The sequence below is a fragment of the Cyprinus carpio genome, chromosome B12 (assembly GCF_018340385.1).
Source record: "Cyprinus carpio isolate SPL01 chromosome B12, ASM1834038v1, whole genome shotgun sequence".
Lineage (NCBI taxonomy): Eukaryota > Metazoa > Chordata > Actinopteri > Cypriniformes > Cyprinidae > Cyprinus > Cyprinus carpio.
The window spans coordinates 14434850-14458982 of NC_056608.1; the positions used below are offsets into that span (position 1 = coordinate 14434850).

Here is a 24133-nt window from a genome sequence, read left to right on the forward strand (position 1 = left end):
AAAAAATGTATTTAAACTATTATTAAAAGTATTGCCAAGTCTACAATAAAGTTTAGTTAATGCATTAGGTATCATGAACTAACAATAAATAACAACTGACAATAAATGGAATTATTCTACAAGGCTACAGTTTATTTCTATAGACTACCACTACCATTCAAAAGTTAAGGTTTAATTTTTTTTTTTTTATATATATATATATATATATATATTTATATATATACCTTATATATTTGAAAGAAGACTGCATTTATTTTATTACAAATACACTAAAATGTAAATAAACTACTTTTTTTTTCTTATGATGGTTAATTTTCAGGAGCCAATAATTCAGTCTTCAGTGTCATATAGTCCTTCAGAAATCATTGTGATGTGCTGACTGGGTGTTTAAGAAATATTTCTTATTATTATCAATATTGTAAACAGTTTTTGTTGCTTAATATTATGTGTAAACCATGATACATTTTTGTTTAATAAATAGAAAATTCAAAAGAGCAGCATTTACTTAAAATAGAAATATTTTGTAAAAATGTAAATGTTTGTTGATGTAATGTATCCTTGCTAAATAAATGTATTCAGTTCTTTCAAAAAAAAAAAAAAAAAAAAACCTGACTTTTCTCATAATCCAGTAGATGGCAGAGCCACACATTATGACTTTATCAGGATTTCACTGCTAATACCAGACGTTGTCCAGGAGGTGGCATTGTGTCCTTTTTCTGATGGCTAATGTGTGTTTAGATCATGTATGGCAATGTGGTTTTAAGGTGACAGTCTGTTGTTGAGTTGTTTGAAACTAAAAAAAAAAGAGAGAGAGGTCAGTTGAGGTTATGACACCTTTAGCACTTTAAAGTGGTTTAGGGTCCTATAAAGTGCCTGTTTTTATTTTCTAAGTAAAAAGTGACCCCAGTGTGTGAATTAAAAATCACTGAAATATGTCCAGTAAGTTAACTCCTTTGAATTTCTTTTAATCACAAGGGGTGCCCAAACTTCTGCACACAACTGTATTTACGGTTAGGAAAGGCGAGTTAAAGTGGTACTCGTTCTGTCAATGAATTGTGCTCATTAAAGCCTCTGACATCCTTTTCACCCACGCTTTTATCACTTTCATCTTCTGTCTCTTTTCCCCGTACTTCTCTATTTTGCACTTTCACTTCTTTCCGTCTCTTGTTCAGCTCCCCCCCCCATGCCCCAGTTACACTCACAGTGATATCTAGTGTCCTCATTTCTCTTTTTACCGCCCCCTCTCTCTCATTTGCCCACATCTGAGAACACACACACAGAACAAAAAGAGTACAATACAAGAGATGCAAAAACGAAGGATTGGAGGCAGTAGTAGTGCGGGAAAGGGGCAGAAAGAAGAAGGAAGATGTGATTTGGGGGGGAAAGAGGAGTTGTGTACTCTTTTTGAACTGCTGGCTCTGGTTTTAATCAGCTTTGGGATCGCAGCCATATTCTTATCAACTGTAATTATGCTGCAGAAATGTAAATAACATTACACAACTCTTTCTGATGAGGCCTGTTGGGACCGCGGGCATGCATGCTCCTGCAGATAGAAAATAGCCAAAAGAAGGGGCCATATAGAAGGACCATGAGGAGGATTATGGAACATGTGAAGTCTGAATGATTGCCTGGGAAAAAGAGAGAGGCAGAAAGAAGGAGGGGCAGAAGGTTAGCTCATGCTAGAGCAATTCACTGGGACTTTAAAACTACAGATAAACAACAGTTAAAGTACTCGTTCATCCAATAATGAAAGCTCTGTCATCATCTACTCGCCCTCATGTCACTTGATATATTATTATAGCTCTTTATTTGTATATTATTATTATATTACTAATAATATATTATTTTAAATTAAAATGCTACCTAACTTTCAGTGGGGAAAAAAAATTGCCTATTGATTTTTAACAAATATTTAAAAAATGACTATTATATTGAAATGTGTTTTATATATTAATGAGTAATATATCACATGAAAACTGTATCTTAAGTTGCAATAATAAATAAAAAAAAAGAAAAATTAAATTAAGGACATTTTTTAAGTTTATTATTTGATTATAATTTATTAAATTTATTAATTTTTTATTTATTTATTTTTTTTTTAATTTAGGATGACGTCAAGTAGTGTCGAAAGAGATGAGTTTTCAGCTGTCGCTTGAAAATTGTCAGGGATTCAGCATTCCAGATAGGGGTGGGAAGATCATTCCACCAGCCAGGAATGGTGAACGAGAATGTTCTGGAAAGTGATTTTGAGCCTCTCTGTGATGGTACCACGAGGCGTCGCTCACTAGTGGATCTCAGACTTTTGGAGGGGATGTAGATTTGTAGAAGTGAGTGGAAGTAGGCAGGTGCTGAGCCTGTAGCTTTTATATTTACAAGCATCAATCTTTTGAACTTGATGCGAGCCACAACCAGTAGCCAGTGAAAGAATTTCACATAACTTCCCAACACTCAGAGGGAAGGTACAGCTACAGGCGAGTAAGAAGAATTATTTGAGTGGACAGAGAAATGTGGGTTTGTCACAGTTATGGACAGTGTGCTAGACATGAGTGTGTTCTTCACTCCCAGCTGAGGACAGGCACAGATGAGGTCATTATCACAGCTCACTGCTCACATTTCTAGCACTGTAGCAACCCAGAAGCCCTTGTGTGCTTCCCTTCACTACTGTGAAGCGATCTAGACTCAAGTGAGTTCAGTGAACCTGTGCCATGATGTTTTACTTGTCAATGCAGTTGCACATAATTACTGAGATGAACAAAGGGCCAAGATCTAAACTGCATCACATTAATTTTCTTTGAGATCTCTTGCATTCTTTCTTTCTCTAAAATCTAATTTGTCTTTATTAGAGTGAATTCTTTGAGATCTCTTGCATTCTTTCTTTCTCTAAAATCTAATTTGTCTTTATTAGAGTGAAAGGAAGGAAAGGTTGATTTGAGCCTCATTTTTCTTTCTTCCATCCCCCCCCCACATGTCTTGCTTGTCTCTCGTTCTCTTTCTCTCTCTCTTTTTCCAGAGTAGATTGATGAGTTGAATTCACTCTCAAAACTCTGAACAATGTTGTAGTGCAGCCAAACCTAAGCTCAAATTTCTGCTAAGCATGACAACATCTCTCCTTCTTTCATCATTCATCTTTTGCTCTTTCTCAATCTATCTTTTTATCTGTAGTGCTCTCAATTCTCACTTGTTTTTACATCAGTCTGTTAGACTGCTGGCTCTGAATATATTATTTTTTTGTGTGTGTGTAAAATGTGCACCTAATTCAAAATCATTATAAAACCTTTTCAGACATAGAAAGTTGCAGGACACTCCCTTGTTTTGAAGGTCTATATTTCCCTACAGTTGTCTTGCCTTAAACCTGAGACACAGTATAGTACCAGCAAACTTTTCTCTGAATGGGCAGAATAAAGATGAAAATAGGTAATTTTTCGTTGAATTTTCTTTAAAGCTTTTAAGCTCTCACTCTAAAGCTCTTATCAATTTAGAGTAAAATATAGCTTATTGCGTGTTAGTCTTTTAGTAATTTATTAAGATATTTCAAATCAAAGTTTTAGTAAGGTGATGTGTTTTCTATTTTAATATGTTTTAAAATGTAATTTATTCCTGTGATGGCAAAGCTGAATTTTTAGCAGCTATTACTCAAATCTTCAATGTTACATGATAGAAATAATTTAGAAATCATTCTAATACTGTCCTCAAAAACATCTCATAATATTGTCCTTGTTGAAAACAGTTTTGCTGCTGAATATTTTTGTGGAAACCAATATATACATATACATAAATATGTGTGTGTGTGTGTGTGTTTTTTTTTTGGAAGTGTGTGTGTGTGTGTGTATATATATGTGTAGTATTAATGTGCATGACAGATAGCTGGACAGCTGTGTGTGTGTGTGTGTGTGTGTTCGCCTTAGTTTAAGCGGCATGTGAATCAATCATCTTTCTGATTACAATATTTATTTTATAAAAATTAAGCTTTTTTTATGCCTTCTGGCGTTCCTTCACGTTTATATCATGCTATAACTCGAAATAAAGAGGAAAAACACATTTATGATTTGTTTTTCATGATAAAACTGACAGAATTTTAAAGCTGAGCTGTTATATTAAAAGCGGCGATTACTGTCACATCAAAATATTTTGACTTTATTCTTGTAATTTCGACTTTTCTCTAAATATTTTGACTTTATTCTCATAACTTAGATTTTATTCTCATATCGCTACGGCTTTATTCTCGTAATTTTGACTTTATTTTTTAAATATTTCGGCCTTATTCTTGTAACTTTGACCATTCTCAAAATATTTTAACTTTATTCTCATAATTTTGACTTTATTCTCAAAATATTATAACTTTAATCTCAAACTATTTTGACTTTATTCTCGTATTGCTAGGACTTTTTTCCGGTAATTTTGAATTTTCTCAAAATATTGCAACTTTAATCTTGTAATCTTAGATTTTTATTTAGTTATTTATTTATTTTTATTTTTTTAACATGGCACTAAAACGGGGTCTTAAATGAGAACAGTATTTAATTGAAATATAGTTTTTTGTAAAATATTAAAGGTCTTTATTTTCACAATTTAATGCATGCTTGCTTAATAAAATGGTAGTGTAATAATGTTTTAGCATGCTTATTTAACGAAACACTATTGCCACAGTAAGTAGTTCTGCAGAATGTACAGTACAGCTTTAATCCCACACGGATTTGGTGAAGTTGTTGAGTTGTGTATGTCTACATCTATAGGCTTTCACTAATGCAGATTACAGGTCTTATCATGCTTGTGTGCTGTATGTCTGTTTTGTGTTTTCAGCACCGGTTTGTCAGAAGCGTCCTGCACCTGCAGTCTTTAGAAAATAAGCCATTGAAAATGTCTTTCATAACATGTTATATAAGCATGGATGAGACTAAACAGACGTTTCCTTACACCACCCGTCTGTTATAGCATGACAGAAAACTGCCCTGCATGACACAAACACACACACATACACACATGTAATTCCAGATGTAACGATACACTGTACTGAATTCAAATTTGTCTTGTAAGCTAACAAAAGCAGAGGTAGTTTTGACTAACCAAAATGGGGCAGTGCTGTGTCTGCTATCTTCCAATCAGAGCTGCTGTCTCGTGGTCCAGCCCAAACGGAAGAAACTATTTGTTCATTTCTAATTAGGGGCAGGAAATGTTTGTTCTTATTGGATTGGGTGGGCCGCCTTCAGATTTCTTGGCACATTTACACAAACTATTTAAGCATCCTGTTTAAATTCCTCCTCTCTGAATAAAGAACAATGTACACAGAAGTGGGCTTTTGTATACTTATATAAGAGAACTTTGTTCATCAGAAGTCACGGCTTAAAACGATTTTTGTCAGTGAGGGAATGTGGAGTATGCCAGTTTGATATTTCTGGCAGCATTTCGTTATGTATGCTGTATTAAATACCAACCACCACTTCACAATTAAGATTTATTTAATATACCTATCCTGATTGATTTAGTACACTAGTCAATATTTCTCTGCATAATGCTTAAGGAGCATAATATAATAAAAAGGTCCTTTCATGTCAAAGTACTTACGGTTTTGTTCAAATTCTAATAAACTTAAAGGGGTCATATGATGCGATTTCAAGTCCTCCTTTCTCTTTGGAGTGTTACAAGATGTTCATGAATAGATAAGATCCCTAAAGTTGCAAAGACTAAACTCTCAAACCCAAAGAGATATTCTTTATAAAAGTTAAGACTTGTCCATGCCCTTGAAAAAGGCCTCGTTCAAACACGCCCCCACATGTCTGCGCCACAATGTGGTAAGATTTGCATAATGCCACTCAAATGTTCACGCAAAGAAGCCGTAACTTTATTGTTTGTAATCAAACTGGAACCTTTTGGACCCATGAATCAGCGGTGTGTCTGGTGTAAAAAATCCCCACTGTCAAACACGGAGGTGGACCGGTCTTAATACGGGGTTCTTTGCTGCTGCAGGAAGTGGAAATCTTGACTGCATAAAGGATTCATTAAAGTATAGGAGAGAATTTAATGCCTAATATATAATAATTCATATAACAAAAAGTCTATGGCATGTCACCATGTAGAACTTATAGCCAGGTAAATGTTAAACTTTTTCCGTGTAGCTTTACCAGAATTGCTTTTCTCTGAATTGGGGATTGGTTTATCATAAGGCCTCTATAAAAGATCTCCACTTCCTGATCATAAATAATGTGGAAAAAGAGAACGATGTTTATGATAAGATGTTTATACAGTTTTTATATTGATATGCCCTTTTCCTAATTCATAAAATAGGAACACAAACATCCCAAATTTTCCTTTCTTATTTCCTTATTAGTTACAAGAAATGTTTTCCTAAAGTGTGAGTCAGAAAGTGTAATCAAGTAAGTATATTTGTTAGCTCTATTGATTGTGCATTGGCATGTGCAGTGCTAAACTGTTATCTGAACAAATGTAATGTGAAACTACAAGAGGATTGACAGTGAAACTAGAGATGATTTAAATTACTGGGTGTGGGGTCCATTCTATGAAAATCAACTCTGTCTTTTTGTCTTCTTTTTTATTCTTTCTTTGTCTCTCTAGGATCGGTTGTTCTTTGTTATGGAGTATGTGAACGGAGGAGACCTGATGTTTCAGATCCAGCGCTCACGAAAGTTTGATGAAGCTCGTTCCCGTTTCTACGCAGCTGAGGTCACATCTGCGCTTATGTTCCTGCATCAACACGGTGTCATCTACAGGTATACACAACCACAGTAAAAAATTTAATTAATACATATATTAAATACATGAACATTTATTAAAATGTATTATTATTGTTGTAGTTATTACATATAGCTTTCTCTGCATTCTAAACTAGGATATGAACATCTATTTTAATCAAAAATCAATTAATTAAAATACACACTTCACCTTAAAAGTCAACATAAAATCACAATTGACAATTTTACTTTCTTAATGCAAAAATAAACATTTATTAAAAGCAAATTCTAATTATAAATACCTACATATAGCTGACTCTGCATATTAAGGCAGGATAAGAACTAGTGTTAATTTTGTTAATGAAGACTATGACGAAAAATGTTCGTTGACAAGCTTTTATCCCATGACTTTTCATTGACAAAGTAAGACGAGACTAAAATGTATTAAAAAAAAAACCTTTATTTTTGCCAAAAAAAGAAGACAAAATGTTATTGCAGACTGCTCTACACGCATCTACTATGAGAGCTTTCATGAGTGCAGTTGCCAGATATCAAGAGTTCAAATCCCAGAATCATACGATTATAAATTTGAGCAAAAATAATTTTTAGCAGTTTATCCATTAAATGGCATGACGAAAATGTGACTAAGATTTGACTAAAACCTTACTAAAATGCTCATACATTTCATTGACTTAAACTTGACGAAACAAAAACAGGACAAGGTTGACTAAATATGATAACTAAAATGTACATTTGAGTAAGAATAAGACTAAATTAAAAATGGCTGCCAAATGAATACTGCTGTATGGTTAATTAATAATAATCTTATTGCTAAAATTTTATTGCTAAAGTTTTCATTGACTAAAACTAGACTAAAATACTTTAGATATTCTTTGACTAAAACTCGACTAAAATGTTGAGAGTTTTAGTCAGCTAAATCTGAACTAAAACTAAATAGGTTAAGGTTAAGGTTGACTAAATATGATAAAAACTAGCAAGGACATTTAACACTGGACTAAGACTAAAATTGAAAATAGCTGACAAAATTAACACTAATAAGAACACCTATTTTAAAGAAACGAACAAAGAAAAAATGCACACTTCACCCTGAAAATCTATTTGCAATCACAATTGACTGTTTTTATGTTCTTATTGCACATTTATGTTAATGTCGGTATTGTCCACAATATTGACAAAATTAAGAAAGTTCAATTTGATGTTTCATTTTTGGTGACACTTACCATGTAGAAATTGTGCACTTCAACTCTAAATACAAGCACTAGTCGTGCAATGAGATTGCAGTGTGGCTTCAGCTCCCACAAATGATGCCAATCCTACTCAGGCATCATGCTAACTGGCACTCAAAGACTTTAAATGCTTGTTTTTGTTCCAGCTCTGAGGCAGATGTTAATTCTATTTGACCCATGAGAGATAGCAAAAGATCACGCCTTTGTCAGTGTAGCGATTAGTATCAGCTTACCTCTCGGTGAAGTAAAGTCCTTATTCAGGCCAGAGCAGGTTTCCTGCTCCCCAGTCACAGCTGAAGATACAGTGTACACTGTGTGCTAACTGCAGCTCCTGATACAGTTCAGACAGAGCTTTTATTTTTTGAACAGAAGCCGATAACATTAAACAATTGTGAAGCGCCTAAAAAGACTAATCCTTTGCGACACATTCATACTACGTTCATACAGCAGTAAAATACAGTTTAAGTGATCATTATGGTGTGTTCACACTCGCTTCAGTTATGAAAGCGAATTGAATGCATTCAGTGTTCTCATATGCACAGAACAATTTGAGAGTCACACCTGTTGATTAAAACGGTTGTCAATCCCCAAACTGACTGTGTGAACACAGCCAAAAACATTAATTCCTTCCCAGGTACAAACTTGTATCTCACACAATCAGACTTACAAGCAAAAAGATATGCTGAAAGCTTAATACAGAGGCTGCAATGGGTCACATGCCTTGAGAAAAGCACAAAAGCACTATTCCTTATCCAAAGCTTGGGTAGATACTGTAGAGACCATTCCTGCTGATACCTGCAAAGAAACAAGAGGTCAAACTTCACACGACTGCCATTTGAGACAACCATAATTATCTTCCCTGTTATCATGTCAAAAGTGCTTGCCATTTCAATGTCTTGATCCTTTGATATATTGATTTGTCCTAGTCCAATAAAGGGTTTTTGAGTTCATTATTGCAAGTGAGCTGCATTGCCAAGCTGTTTCTGCAGGGTTTGAATTTTGTTAATAGTCATCATTTGAAGACAGATCTGATTAATGGTTGCAGGAACACCATTGTTAAATTCCTCACTGAATTACATTAATAGTTCATTGCATGATTTAAAGATATGACTTGAGATATTGATATGATCAAATGTTTCCTTATTTGTGGTTTGTAATTTATTATGTCTTGTAAATGTATAGATGGTTTTGCATGATAGATCTGGCCTCAGGGAAGAGTTGAGGAATGTAAGTGGAGGTAGGATGTGTTAGGGGATTATAGCACCTTTCTGAAGAATTAGAGGCCTCTTAAGCCTCCAGCAATACCAAACCCTCTTCACCTTTTCCCCTTCTTTCGTGAGGAGTACAAATTAGGGAGGAAATCCTAAAAAATATGCTGTACTCTTCTAATATGTACAAGTACAGAATGTACACTTCTAGTATATCAGATTTCTGTGTGTGACATGTATTATATTACTCAAAGTGTGTCAAGATCTTGTTATACAAATTATTTGAACTATTTAAAAGTTCCATTCAAAAGTTAGGGCTCAGTACGATTTTTTTGGCAGTAAAGAAATTGAAAAAATTTATCAAAGTTTCCACAAAAATATTAAGCAGCATATTAATTTTAAGTTGTTTTCAACATTTATAATAAAATTAATGTTTTATATCAGCATGTTAGAATGATTTCTGAAGGAAATCTGCTGCTGAAAATTCAGCTATGCCATCACAGGAATAAATTATTAAAATATATGTATTATCACTGTAATTAACACAGTTATTATAGTTTAATTAGCTCATAGTAAAGGAATCATTAAATTGTAATAAGGAGTGAATAGTTCTCACTTTAGATTAGGTTACGGAAAATGGGAAAATGTCATTAATTAAGTAATTTAAACCAGCCTTTATTGAACAATTGCATTCATATTTACTGTCCCTTTAAATGTTTTTAAAAACATTAAGGACACGCACACACACACACACACACACACACACACACACACACACACACACACACACACACACACACACATGTATTGGTATATGTGGTTTACAGGGACTCTTCATAGGCATAATGGTTTTTATACTGTACAAACTGTATTTTTTTATCCCCTAAACCTGACTCTCTCTATAGTTTTATGATACATACAGTCAAAGCAAAAAATATTCAGAGACCAGATATAATTATTGGTATATTTTTTTTTTTTTTTTTTTTTACTAGTGACACTAGTTAATTTATGTAAGCGAGGATAGCAAAATAAAGTAAACTGTGACATATTATACCCCCCAAATTCTTCATACAGTGGACTACCAGTAAAATTTATAAAAAATTTGGGACCAAATATTATTCAGACACTTTGATTTGTTTTGTTTTGAAGTGTTTTTCTTTAATTACTAATGTGACCCTTTTACACCACAGACTGAACAAATTGGTTGACCTAAATTGGTATTATCTAATTGTGTAATTAAATCTAACAGCTGACAGCTATTCAACCTAATTCATTTGTGAGACAGTCTAACAGAAGGATGGCATTATCATTCGTTCGGATACACTTTTACTCTGAGTTCTTGCCATATTTTATTACCTTTTTCTAAACTATATCAAATAAACTGTGATAATGTGAGAAATGTTGAAGGTGTCTGAATAAATTTAGGTTTGACTGTATATTTGTATAGAGTCTATAAACTATTAATTAACTATAAACTGATAGTTTGCAAATAATTTGAAAAGTACTTTATTAGTGTAAACTCATTATAAAGTGTTAAATATTTTTTCCACTTTAAGAAAGAGGGGAGAAAGAGGGTGAGAATGAGAAAGCCAAAGAAAATAAGTGGTAAATTGTATCTCTTTGGTCTGTTGTGCAGGTCAATGCTTGTCCTGTGTACAGACTTGCTGTCTGATTAGACCTGTAAACCATCTTGTTTCTCAGCTTTAGCTCACTTTATTCTCTCTCTCTCTGTTCTTGTACAGTATGTTTAGCTGAGATTTTTTGACTGGGGCTGATCAGTGGCAAAGCCTCATGCTAAAGTGATGAGGGACTCCATGGAAAAATCACTCCGCACACAAAGGGAACACAGGAAGCCATTTCAATAGGGCCTAATTATGTGTGTAGAGTACATGCACATATGTGTATGTGCGAGGCATGCATTATGGCATGTGTACGTGTGTACAGTTGTCCGGTGGAGCTCAGAGGAAGTATGGAAGACAAATCCAAAAGGGGTCAGAGAGTCTTTACTTAATTTGTGACCTAGAGATATATTAATATATACATATATAGAGTTTTGTCGCTATCAGTTCAGTGGTGTCCGACCGTTAAAAAGCCCTAAACACTGAAGCATTTGTTGACCCCTGAGAGGTACACAGTCCAATTTAACTTAACCTGTACTGTACAGCGGACAGCTCCTGGCTTTAGATTGCAGGAAGCTGGGCTGCAGTCTGCTATTTGTATTGTCATGTTAAGTGCATATCATTAAAATCCTTCCAACTTCCATGGTTGCTGTCAAAAATAGTACAGTTACGTAAACCTGGGCTGTCCCGCCCTCATGTCGGAACAGTGCCTCACAAAAAGATTTGTGCTTGAATGATGCCAGCAAAGAAATGTTGACATTTTTTTGCCAATCAACCATCAAAGGCCAGGCCTGTTTGGCTCTCTGTTGCTATCTTTGTCCTGTACAGCTTTATCAAACTGTTGACACACAAAACACACGCATTAACATTTTATATATATATAAAAGCAAGTGGGTTTGTGAGAATTTTGAATTTTGAATCTTTTATGCTCACTAAGGCTGTGTTTATGCGATCAGTAAATTGAACAGTAATATTATAAAATATTATTGTAATTCAAAATTACTATATCCTATTTTAATATATTTAGTAATTTATTCCTGTGATGGCAAAGCTGAATTTTCAGTATCATTACTCCAGTCTTCAGTGTCTCATGATCCTTCAGAAATCATTCTAATATGCTGATTTGGTGCTCAGAGACATCTCTTTTTGAAAACAGTTATGCTTCCTAGTATTTTTATATTTTTTTTCCAGGATTTTGTGATGAATAGTCCTAAAAGAACAGCATTAGTTTGAAATAGAAACTATTATAACATTATAAATGTCTTATTGTCACTTCAGATGTATCCTTGCTAAATTAAAATATTAATTTCTTTTAAAAAACCCACAGCTTTTAATAAGTTACTGATATGACTGGAGTCTTCATCTCAAGTCCAATTTGGATTCATCTGATTTTAAGAGCTATCGACCTTTTTCAAAATTATCTTTTCAGTCAAAAATATTAGAGAGGTTGTCTTTCAACAGCTTTCTACTCATTTACATGGAAATGGTATTTTTGATAAGTTCCCATCAGGATTTAGTGCCCAGCACAGCACGGAGTCGGCCCTTCTTAAAGTGTCTAAGGACCTCCTTTTGACTGTTGAAAGTGTGCAATTTTAGTTTTACTTGATTTGACAGCTGCATTTGACACTGTAATATATGAAATACTAATTAAGCGTTTAAGACTGTGGGCTTGGATTCAAGGTAATGTTCTTAACTGGTTTAGTTCATATCTTTCGGGGAGAATATGTCCTAATTTGTTGAATTAGGAAATTTCTCATCCACTTCTGCTCTATGAAGTGTGGGGTTCCCCAAGGATCAATATTGGGTCCAGCGTTATTTTGTATTTACATGCTTCCTTTGGTTGTTATCTGTCAGAAACAAAATGTATGTTTTCATCTTAATGCCTAGGATACACAGCTTTATCTGCCTATAAAAATGGTGGCTAATTCGGCCTTACAGTCTCTTTTTGCACGTTTTAATGATATTAAGGAATGGATGGCAGCAAATTTACTTGACTTGAATGAATCAAAGACCAAAGTGATACTGTTTGACCCTCCAAGTGTTTCTGAACCCATAATTAATCATTTAGGTTCATTTAAATCTAAAGGAACATAATCATGCAAAGAGTCTTGGAGTTATTTTGACGCAAAGTTTAAAAATTTAAACCTTTTCTTTCTTTTAATGATTTGGAAGTTGTTATCCATGCTTTTATCATGTCCAGACGGGACTATTGTAATTCCTTGTACTATGATGTTTTTCATGCATCAATTTTACGCCTGCAGCTGGTTCAAAATGCAGCTTTTAACTGGGACTAGGAAATTAGCATCCCTTCATTGGCTTCCAGTTAAATTTAGGATTCAGTACAAGTTGTTATTATTTGTTTTTAAACGTTTAAATGGATTGGCACCAAGTTATATTAGTGAACTTCTTCAGCAGCATACATCATTCAAGCCCTTACGATCTACACAAAGACTCCAGCTAGTTGTTCCCAAGTCTCGATTAAAATCAAAAGGAGAAGGGCCTTTTCTGTTTCAGCTCCTCGTTTATGGAATAGTTTACCTCTTCATGTTAGATCTTGTACCGCTTTCTATGTTTTTAAATCTCATTTAAAGACTTATCTCTTCTCTTTTGCATTTGACTGTAATTAATGTTTTCTATTTTTGTGATGTGTTACTGTGTTTTATAATTTTAGACTGTATTTTAGACATGTCTGATTTGTAAAGCACTTTGGCCAATGTCTGTTATTTTTAAACGTGCTATATACTGTAAATAAAACAGGATAGAAACAGAATAGAATCATGTAAGTGTACATATTTTTAAACATTTCTTTAAGGGTAAAAATGAAAATTTACTGAAAATTAAAAAAAGACTACACTTTTAAGTGTTCAAATGAATGTAGTCTTTAATCAATTGAAAAGTATTGTAAAAATACAACAGCTCATGTTACGTTATGATAGACAGGTTTTACAAAAGAAATATGAATCCTTATCTTAGAAGTGTGTAAACAGATGCACACCTGAGTAGGCACACCCCGGCTTCCGTATCCCTCAATATTACACATACACATGTAAACACATAGGGTCACACAGAGGTCACTCTAGGCACATGTACTCATTGGCTGACATGCTCTGGCACCCAGCATTCTTTCCTCTAACCTTTCTTGCGCCACCTACCTCATTAAAGATGATATCTGTTAGATAGAGCATGACAGAAGCTTATTGGAAGTACACTTCCCTTTAGCCTCAGTCACTCACCTAAAGAAGCCATGCTGCATCTGAAGAAAGTGTCGGTACATCAGCGAGGCTTTGATAACAATGGCCCTACACATTCTTACACGAGCCAGAGCAGATTCTATTCTCAGGTGAATAGTACACTGATATAAGACTCTTCTATGGCTCATTAACTGCAATTCGAGGAAGGCACAGATCACAGAAAGAACAGCCACACTCCGATACGTCTGAGGAGATGTCTTCAAATGAATTGCAGCATCCCCTATCAGTGCAATCCACCCAGATGCTCTCGTTAAAATGACAGGGTGTAAAAATACAGAGAAATATACACTAGATTTGGGTCAGTAAGAATTTTTTAGGTTTTTGAAGGAAGTGTTTTATATGTACCAAGGCTGGATTTATTTGTCCAAACATACAGTAAAAATAGTAATATTGTAAAATATTGCATTAAAAAAAAAATTGTTTTCTATTGTAATATATGTTTCCCTGGAGCACAAAACCATTCATAAGTAGCACAGGTATATTTGTAGCAATAGCCAACAATACATTGTATGGATCAAAATTGTTTATTTTTCTTTTATGCCAAAAATCATTAGGATATTAAATAGACAGAGATCATGTTCCATAAAGATATTTAGTAAATTTCCTACTGTAAATATATATCAAAAACTTAATTTTTTTTTATTAGTAATATGCATTGCTAAGAACTTCATTTTGGACAACTTTAAAGGCAATTTTCTCAATACTTTAATTTTATTTTTTTATTTTTATTTTTATTTTATTTGCACCCTCAGATTCCAGATATTGTCCTTACCTAACAAACCATACATCAATGGAAAGCTTATTTACGTTAAAAAAATTGATGCTTATGACTTGTTTTGTGGTCCAAGTTCACATATTTAAAATCTTTAGGCATAACTAGGGTTGGGAATAGTTAGAAATTTTCCGGTTCCGGTTCCGCCTAACGGTTCCGGTTCCGATTCCAGTTCTATTAAAATCATTAAACAACTATTAAAAAAAAATAGTGGTGAGGAAAAATGCACAATATTCAACTACTCAATGCTCAATACTGTTTATTACTTACTGTCAACTTAATTTAAAGGATGTGAAAATTCAACATATATTACAGTATACGGATCTTCACAAGTAGGGTTGGGTATTGTTAGAAATTTTCCGGTTCCGATTCCGGTTCCATTTAAATGAACTATTATTATGTTTTTTACTAATTTACCTTCATTGAATGTTATGTTGCTGGAAGGTAGTAAGTAATGTTGAGTAATGCTTATCCATAAATCAGCATGTGCTTCAAAGTTGATGTTTTTTACATTATCAATAACATTTTGCTTTTCAAGCAGGAATAAGACACTTGTTAATTTCCCTAAATTAATAAAAAATAAACTGTTATACTTATAACCATGTATACACACACTCCATAAAGCCCCTATTTTACAAATAATAATGCAGTCAGGAGATGGTGTGATGCAATGAGTGGTTTGCACATTTTTAAACATTTAAAATGCATGAAAATAAATATTTTCTATCACTTTTTTATCACTCTTGAAATGGCCTGTACAAATAATCTAATCCTCATACTTACATAATAATAGCAGTCTATTTATTTAGTGGTCCAAGTTGAAGTCAGTATATTAATGACAGTATATTAATGGTGGTAGGTGCTGCGCGCTGTCGGTACATGTACAGTCAGACAAAACGACGTGCACTCAAAGGCGCGAGTGCGCGTACAGTCGTGGGAAACGTTGTGTTCACAGCGCATCTGTCGAGTGAGCATCAGTATTTAAAGAGGCAGGGTGGCGTTTCTGTTATTTGGTTTGTGACATCCTTTACGGGAAACGCATAATCGTCAGAACACTGGCGGAAGGCTGCTCACAACGCTTGGTCACGAGTCACCCCAGAACCGTTTTCAGAACTGAAACATAGAAATTGCTCACGGTTCCGGTTCTTTTCTGAATAAGGTTCCCAACCCTAGGCATATCTCAATTTTCAGTATTCATTATTCAGATTTCAGTGTCAAGTGATGATTCTAATATACTGATTCGATATTCAAGAAACATTTCTTAGTGTTCTTATCAGTGTTGAAATTTGTGGAAATGGTGATGCATTTTTTTTCATTATTCTGTTATAAAATACAGAACAGCTTTTCACATTTTTTAATGTAACAATGCAAGTCTTTACTGTCACTTTTGACCAGCTCATTGCATCCTTGCTGGATTTAAGTATGCATTTTTTTTTTTCAAAGAAAGAAAGTTACTTAAAGTCTTTATGTATAACACATTATAAAGGGATATTAAAGAGTATAATGCATTACAATTATTCATAATGTAAGTTGTAATATATTATATTTGGGCTGGGTTTTTTCTATTTTGTTAGTTCTTGTCTTTATTTTGCTCTGACACATTGAGAAAACAGGATTTATCAGGCATGACAATCAGATTACCTCCTCTGAACATTCCTGCCTTCGTTCAGGTTCCAGCCAGTTTGTCCAAGTGCATGTAACACACAACTACACACACAATGTGCACATGCAAAGGAATATATTGGGGTTCTGCACATACCTGTTTGTTATGGGATATACAAATCACTTCACATATATTAATAATTTGTGATTGTTCCTGCAAATCTGTAATGAAGGAATGAACTGTCTGACCACCTGAAACCATGCAGAAATCACTTGACTAACATGGTCGGCATGCCTCATATGAAGACGTCAAACTGTTTTGTGACCCCCACTAATTATTTAATGTTTCTACATGTTAGAAAAATCTTTTACCACTGAACGCCCTCGGCCAGATACCACTGACTGTGTCCTGGCTGACAGGCATTATGGTCTCATCCTTTAACCTTTAAAGTGGCATTACAAAATCTCCACCCTCTGTATTTGTACCGGGGGTTTTTTTCCACTCGGCATGGAGCACAAACATCCCCCTGTAGAAAACAAACTATCTGCGCTAGGACAAGTCTCTGCAATCACTGCACTTCAGATATTATCGTAATGTGCTCCTCCTGAGATGTTCCTACTTTGGTAAAACTCAGCAGAGTTATTAATGCATCTCTCTGTCCTCTTGTTTAGTGCAGATTTTAAGAATAAGCTGATAGGGTGTTGTGTGTGTTGTACTATTCAAAAGTCTGGGGTCAGTATATATTTTTAAGAAATTTTATTCAGCGAAGATGCATTAGATTGATTAAAAAGTGACAATAAAGATACTCTATTTATAGTCTTACAAAAGAAAAGTAATGCTCTTTTGAAGAAAAAAGCAGCACAACAGTTTTTTTTTTTTTTATAATAATAAGAAATGTTTCTTGAGCATCGAATCAGCATATTAGAATGATATCTTATTTTTTCCTGCATGAACAAGGTCTTTTGCGATCGTGTAAAATGAAAATGAGATCTTTTTGCATTTGGTTATGTGAAACTAATGGGTTAAAAAATGTATTATTGTGTAGCAAAATATAATTTCTTTTTTGTTGTTGTTCTTATTTTATGGTAAAACATGACAAATAGTTTTGAGTTGGAGAGCATAAAAACATTTTTGTAACTTGAAAAAAAAGGTAACTAAAAATAAAATAAAATGTATAAAAAAAACTTTCTCATTTTCATTTACTTTAACTTAATCTAGGCCTACTAAAGTAACTAAAATTAAAACTCAAATTAAAATGAACAAAAAAGAAGCTTTGAATGTTTTTTTAACAAAAATGACAAAAACAACAAAATTACCAAAATTATTGAAAATAGAAAGTATAAAAATACAAACTAATAATATAATAGAAACTATAATACTGCTGGTCACTGCTGGAGAGAGGAGTCCTATCTATCTATCTATCTATCTATCTATCTATCTATCTATCTATCTATCTATCTATCTATCTATCTATCTATCTTTCTATCTATCTATCTATCTATCTATCATCTATCTATCTATCTATACATATTAGATAAAAAAAACATTTAAAAAAACAGAAATTGACCACATAAATTGTTTTATTATTATTATTATTATTTTCATTTCTGCCTGCATTTGGAAATTGAGAAACACTGAGCTGTCCAGTACATGATTGACGGCTTTATGAGGGCTCAGAATGTTGATGTGCATGTTGTGAAGTGAAGGGTTTTAACAGCTTACCTGAGGCTGCTGTCGGTTTTACCTTCAGCCCTGAGCACTTCAAACACCTAGACTTGCATGCAGCCATCCCAGGAATGGAACAGAGAGCAGCTTGAGTTATAAATGAGGCAGAGTGCCATGTGTTATTGTTGTAAAGGTTCGCAGAATGGCCCAGGCCCTCAAGGTCCTATAGATCAGTTGTCAGCTTACTGTCTGACAGGCATGTCGACCCCTTAATAAAACCATTTTAAACAGCCTGGACAATTTCTTAGAAGACTTTAAGCAAGTCACAAAAAATGTAAAATATGGTCTAATTGTTTTTTTGTTTTTTTTTTTCGTCACTGCAGAGATCTGAAGCTGGATAACATTCTGTTGGATGCTGAAGGCCACTGTAAACTGGCCGACTTTGGCATGTGCAAAGAGGGCATTCTGAATGGGGTCACGACTACCACCTTCTGCGGGACCCCTGACTACATTGCACCTGAAGTACGTCTAGTAAATCATAATGAACATAACCTACACCTGACGAGTTTGACATAATTTTGAACCACATTTTTGTGTCTGTCTGCTCAGATCCTGCAGGAGTTGGAGTACGGCCCGTCGGTGGATTGGTGGGCTCTGGGCGTTCTCATGTATGAAATGATGGCCGGTCAACCTCCGTTTGAAGCTGACAATGAGGATGATCTTTTTGAGTCCATCCTCCACGATGACGTGCTTTATCCCGTGTGGCTCAGTAAAGAAGCCGTCAGCATTCTGAAAGCTGTAAGCTGTACCTCTGACTTACAAATACACTAATTTTGTGGCATTTTTTAAACACATACAGTAAATTTCCATTTTTCTAATATTTGTGCACTAAAAAAATCCTGAATTGCCTGAAATGTTATTGTAAGCGGTTGTATCAGTTTTTCAAATTTCCACCTAAATGAATTGAACCATCTATTGATACAATCCACATACCCTCTCTCTAAAACCCTGCTCTCCAAAGACATGTCAACAAAAGAGTGTTTCTGATTAGCTCATTTTTTAAATAACATTTCATAAGAAAATGTTCTTCATTATTTATGCTTAGCACATTGTTTTTCTCATTTTAATTATTTTAATTTAGTTTATTTTGACATTTTAATTATAAAATCTATACATTGTCTTTTTAATGTAATGTTAATATTGTTAACTAAATGTAACTGAAATGTAGTTTTAAGTTAAGTAGTTTCATAAAAGTATTCATATTGGTAAATTATGATACCTAAGGCATTAACTAAAATGATTAGCTAGTGAACCTTATCGTTAAGCATTACAGGTCTATGATTGGCTAAAAAGAGTTAGGCCACTCCCGACTTTTTTGTTTTTGCTGTTAGAATGACAAGTGTGATTTCCCAAGACATCATTTTCAGTGATATCTTCCTTGTATTTTTTGTGTCATATTACACAAAAATGCTTAAAGCCCCTTAAACGCTGTTTATATTTACCCCTTCTTTATGAATTATGTTATGGAAAATCTATTCCCTTTCCTCAGTTCATGACAAAGAGCCCCAGTAAGCGTCTGGGCTGTGTGCTGACCCAGGGACTTGAGGAAGCCATCAAAGTTCACCCTTTCTTCAAAGAGATCGACTGGGTGTTGCTGGACCAGAGGAAGATCAAGCCCCCCTTTAAACCTCGCATTGTAAGCATACATGATTCGCACACATCTCTCTTGCTCAAACATATCACTAGCAGCACCAAGGTTATGGGTTCAATTCCCAAAGAAAACCCAAACTGGTATAAATGTAATGTAAATACTTTGAATGCAATGTAAGTGGCTTTGGGTAAAAGCATTTGCTAACTGCATGAATGTAAAATGTAAATCATGAAATGCATCACAATTCATAAACATTTTTTCTGCAAAACTCTCCGACACAGCACATGCACATAGACTTTATCTCTCTGTTCCTCTGTCTTTAGAGTCTGTGGTCTAGACTGAAAGTCGGATGCCACAACGGCACTTGTCAACTTCTGCTTTCCCATGGTGGGGGGGAGGGCTGAGTGTGTTGTGTGTATGCACGTGTGTGTATATGTACACAAGTGGGTGCTTTAGATGGAAAGGTCACAGAAAGGTTCAGAGAAAACGCGACCGCCACTTGCTCTCTTGCCCTCTGAGTAACTTTGAGCTGGTGCTTCGTCACCACACTTTCTACATTTACATACGCACCTGTGGTTTTTAACTGAAAGTCTGCACTGCTTCTTAGAACAGCACTGGGAACCAAATCTGAATCTTAAGCAATACAGACATTTGTTTGTTTTATTAATATTATTATAATTTTTTTAAAGCTTTAGTTTTGATGAAGAATATTGGAAAGATTCGGTCATCATTTACTGTACTCACCCTCATGCCGTTCATGACCCATAGGACTTTTGTCCTTTTCATATTTCATTTTAACAAATGTTATTTTTTATGAAACCAGAGAGATTTCTGTCCTTCCATTGAAAGTCTATTACACCCAAACTTGACACTTCAAAAGTTCATAAAGCGTCCATATCCAAGTGCAAATCCATAAGAATCAAGCAGTTCAATCCAAGTCTTCTGAAGAAATATTATTCATTTATATGGTGTGAACACATTTAATACTTTTATTCACATCAAATGTGATAAACAAAAGCTTGAACATGCTTCTGCAAGATCCAATGAGGTTTCTCTCACCAATCAGTGTTGGGGAGTAACTACTGTAGTTACATGTAATGGGATTATGTAATTTAATTACAAAATAAATGTAATTGTCATCAGTTACAGTTACTGAGAACAAAAAGGTTAATTAAATTAGTTACTTCTGAAAATGTTAACAATTACAAAGGTGGTCACATTTGAATTTTTTCTCACACACACACACACACATTAGGTTTCTGTGAATTGTGGGGACTTTCCATAGACTTCTGTTACTTTTATACTGACCAATCCATGTTTTCTATCCCCTAACCTTAAATCTACCCCTTACAGAAAACCTGTTTGCATTGTTACACTTTCAGGTAACCATAATTTACTATTTTGAATAATTTTTTATTAAATTCCCCACAGTGTCAGAAATTTCAGGTTTTATATCCTTGTGGGGATATTTGGTGCCCACAATGTAGCATAAACAAGAACACACACACATCCACTTAAAGATTACATTTTGCTCTAAAATATAAAATAGTTATACTATTTATTACATTTTAAATAGAGTAACTTGTAATCTGAAACCTATTACATTTCCAAAGTAACCTTCCCAACACTGAGTACGTTTGATCTTCTGCATGAACCAGTTAGGGTTTTTTCTCATGCGTCAAAAAAGTATGATTGAGCTTCGGCAAGAACCATTGAGGTCTATTATCGCATGTCTAGCAATTACAGTTGAGCTTCCTCAAGAACCAATGAGGTTTGTTTGATCTCTTTATAAACTTTTTGAAGTCTCAGTGTTTTGGGGTAACGGACTTTCTCAGAGGCCTGAAGAGTCTTTCAGGTTTCAATAGTGTCCTCATGTTTGAGTGAACTTTTAAAAGCTAAACCTTAGAAAACCTTCATGAAATAATGGATCTCTGTGTCTGTTTTGCTATAGAAAACCAAGCGCGATGTGAATAACTTCGACCAGGACTTCACTCGCGAGGACCCCGTGCTGACGCCAGTAGACGAGGTCATCATCAAACAAATCAACCAGGATGAATTCAAGGGCTTCTCCTACTTTGGAGAGGAGGCTTTGTCTTAAAGCCTAACTTGGTGTCTGGCAGCTCAAATATATATTAAACACACCCACAAACACTCAAAAACCCACACTGCATCGCAATACATGAACACACACTACTAAATGTTCTAAAGACGGGGCTCAGACTGGACCAGAGCAGAACGGCCAGTCCCCGTGGTTCAATTCCCCTTTAATGCTGTTTTTGTTCTTTTATTCTTCTTTAAATCTCCAAAAAGCGAAAAAGAAAAAAAAAAAAAAAACCTGTACTACATATGGATCTCACAGGCCTCAACAAGTTTAACAACCAATCAGAAAACGAATGTTCTCCAGAGCCCAAGGAAGGAAGGGTCGGAATGCACTACCTTAAACCAAAATTGACGATACCAATGATTGTACTACAATTTCGGACACCGGTCAGGTCTTCATAATCCCTCGATGGAAAGGTCTTGCCCTTGAGGAGGAATTTCCCCTGCATACGTGACAATTAACAAATGTTGTGCTGTGCAGTCAAATGCCTTTTTGTGTATTCAGGTGACATTTTGGGAGCAATTTTATAAAATATACAAAGACATTTGTAGTATATATATATATATATATATATATATATATATATATATATATTCCATCAGTGTTATGAAGGTCCATTTGAAATGATGATCTGCTGTATATGGGTTGTGTTACGAAGTGTCGGCCTGAGTAGGTGTGTGCATGACATGTATGTATCCGTATGCATGTGTTTGCATGAATGAGAGCGAGAGGCCCTTGCCCTACTGAAGCTCTGCAGCTGTTTTCATGTTGTTTTGCAATGGCTTTTCATTTGCGCTCAACTGTGCAAAGACTACAGTGTGTGTGTGTGTGTGTGTGTGTGTGTGTGTGCGTGCCGTGTCCCGCCGCTATGCATACGAAGGTATAGTCGTGGGCAGACAGACCAGTACTCATAGCTGTCCGATCGATTTGTACAGAACGTAACATGTACATAGTATTCGCTCCAAAAGCCTGTGAAAGCTTCTTAGAGTAGGCAATTGTTTGCATGGTCTTGCAAATTGTGTCGTTATTGAGTAGCATCAGTTTATGGAAAGAAAAACATTTTTTTAAATATCTATGTGCAATACCCTGAACACATTTCCCCTAGTTCTTTTCTTTATTTTCACATTTTTCTGTTTCGGTTTCTCTCTTGTGCTGATTTTCTTGTGTTGCATAAGTTAGAGCTTCACCAAAGGCTTTCTCGCTCTCTCTCTCATGCTTCTCTCTGCCGTTCTCATGTACATAGTTTGCTGAAGTACATAAGCTGCGGAATGTAGTGGATAAATGTGTGAGCTCTTAATTTATTCAATATACATGTAGCTACGCTTCCCTTTTTGTGTCAGTAAGTCATTTGTTTCCTTTGCGTCTTTTTGTGTTACTTTATTTAAGACAATTGTTACACACCTCTGTATATCTTTCAGACTATTCAGTCTTGTTTTAAATTTTGTGAACCCCCTGTAGTTGAATCATTTACTTGTGCAATGTGAACGACTTTAAAGGAGAGGTGAACGAAACGAAAAAAAAAGGGTACATTTCAGGCGTACTAATTAAAACCTTCTGGAATGTGATGACTTTTTCTTTAGCAATTCAATGGCGATTTGAAAAAGATGTTGTATTGTTCATTTAAAAGTGGTTGCTGACCTGTTATTTCTGTCTGAAGTTTTTTTTTGTTTTGACTTGTTTCGTTGCTTTTTTTAAACATGTCTGTGGGTTGATCACGGTAGCTAGGTCAATGTCACCGATTGTCTTTGAAGCCTTTTCTCTCACAGGCACTTTCCTGTCTGTCACCCTCACTGTTTCATGTCAAATGTCTTGTTCAGCTTTATTTTCTCCCGTTGTTTCCTTTTTAACTGTAAAGGAATGAACTTGATATATAGGATGCATCCATGGTCTGTCTTCAAAGTCAAAACAGAGTAAATAAACTAAGAATTACCTCTTAAATTAAGTGCAAAGATTTCTCTGGCTGAATATTGAATATTTGCGCATACAGTATTACAATACATAAATGTTTCATATGTATGATAGTGCTGTATTTTATACATCTGGTATTGGACTTTAGTTTCTGTATGGTGAAGCTTCATGTGCACGGAGGTATTTCTTTTCTGGATACACTAGCGTTATCTCTTAAGCAATTTACTATGTGCCAAATGTACTGTCATCTAAAGGATGTGAATGTTTTGTTTAACCTATTAAACCCCAAGATGTATGAAAAATGATGTGTTTTGGTGATATGTTGCAAGAGTATTATGTGCACACACACACACCCGGAGGAAACAGAACATCAAATTGCAAAATTAAAATAGAGGCTAGAGGTTTGGCTATACTTGTAAGTC

General features: G+C 34.7%; 1 protein-coding gene across 2 annotated transcripts in view; it reads left to right on the plus strand.

The window, feature by feature from the left end:
• Nucleotides 1–24013, plus strand: part of LOC109100163 (protein kinase C epsilon type-like) — a 56762-nt gene extending 32749 nt beyond the window's left edge. For both annotated transcript variants that reach the window (XM_042735524.1, XM_042735523.1), the window contains exons 11-15: nucleotides 6571–6725; nucleotides 18435–18573; nucleotides 18661–18849; nucleotides 19601–19747; nucleotides 21654–24013. In XM_042735524.1, the coding sequence (XP_042591458.1) occupies nucleotides 6571–6725; nucleotides 18435–18573; nucleotides 18661–18849; nucleotides 19601–19747; nucleotides 21654–21800 (777 nt within the window). In that variant the 3' untranslated portion in view covers nucleotides 21801–24013. The remainder of the gene's footprint in view (nucleotides 1–6570; nucleotides 6726–18434; nucleotides 18574–18660; nucleotides 18850–19600; nucleotides 19748–21653) is intronic.
• The last annotated feature ends 120 nt before the right edge of the window (nucleotides 24014–24133 follow it).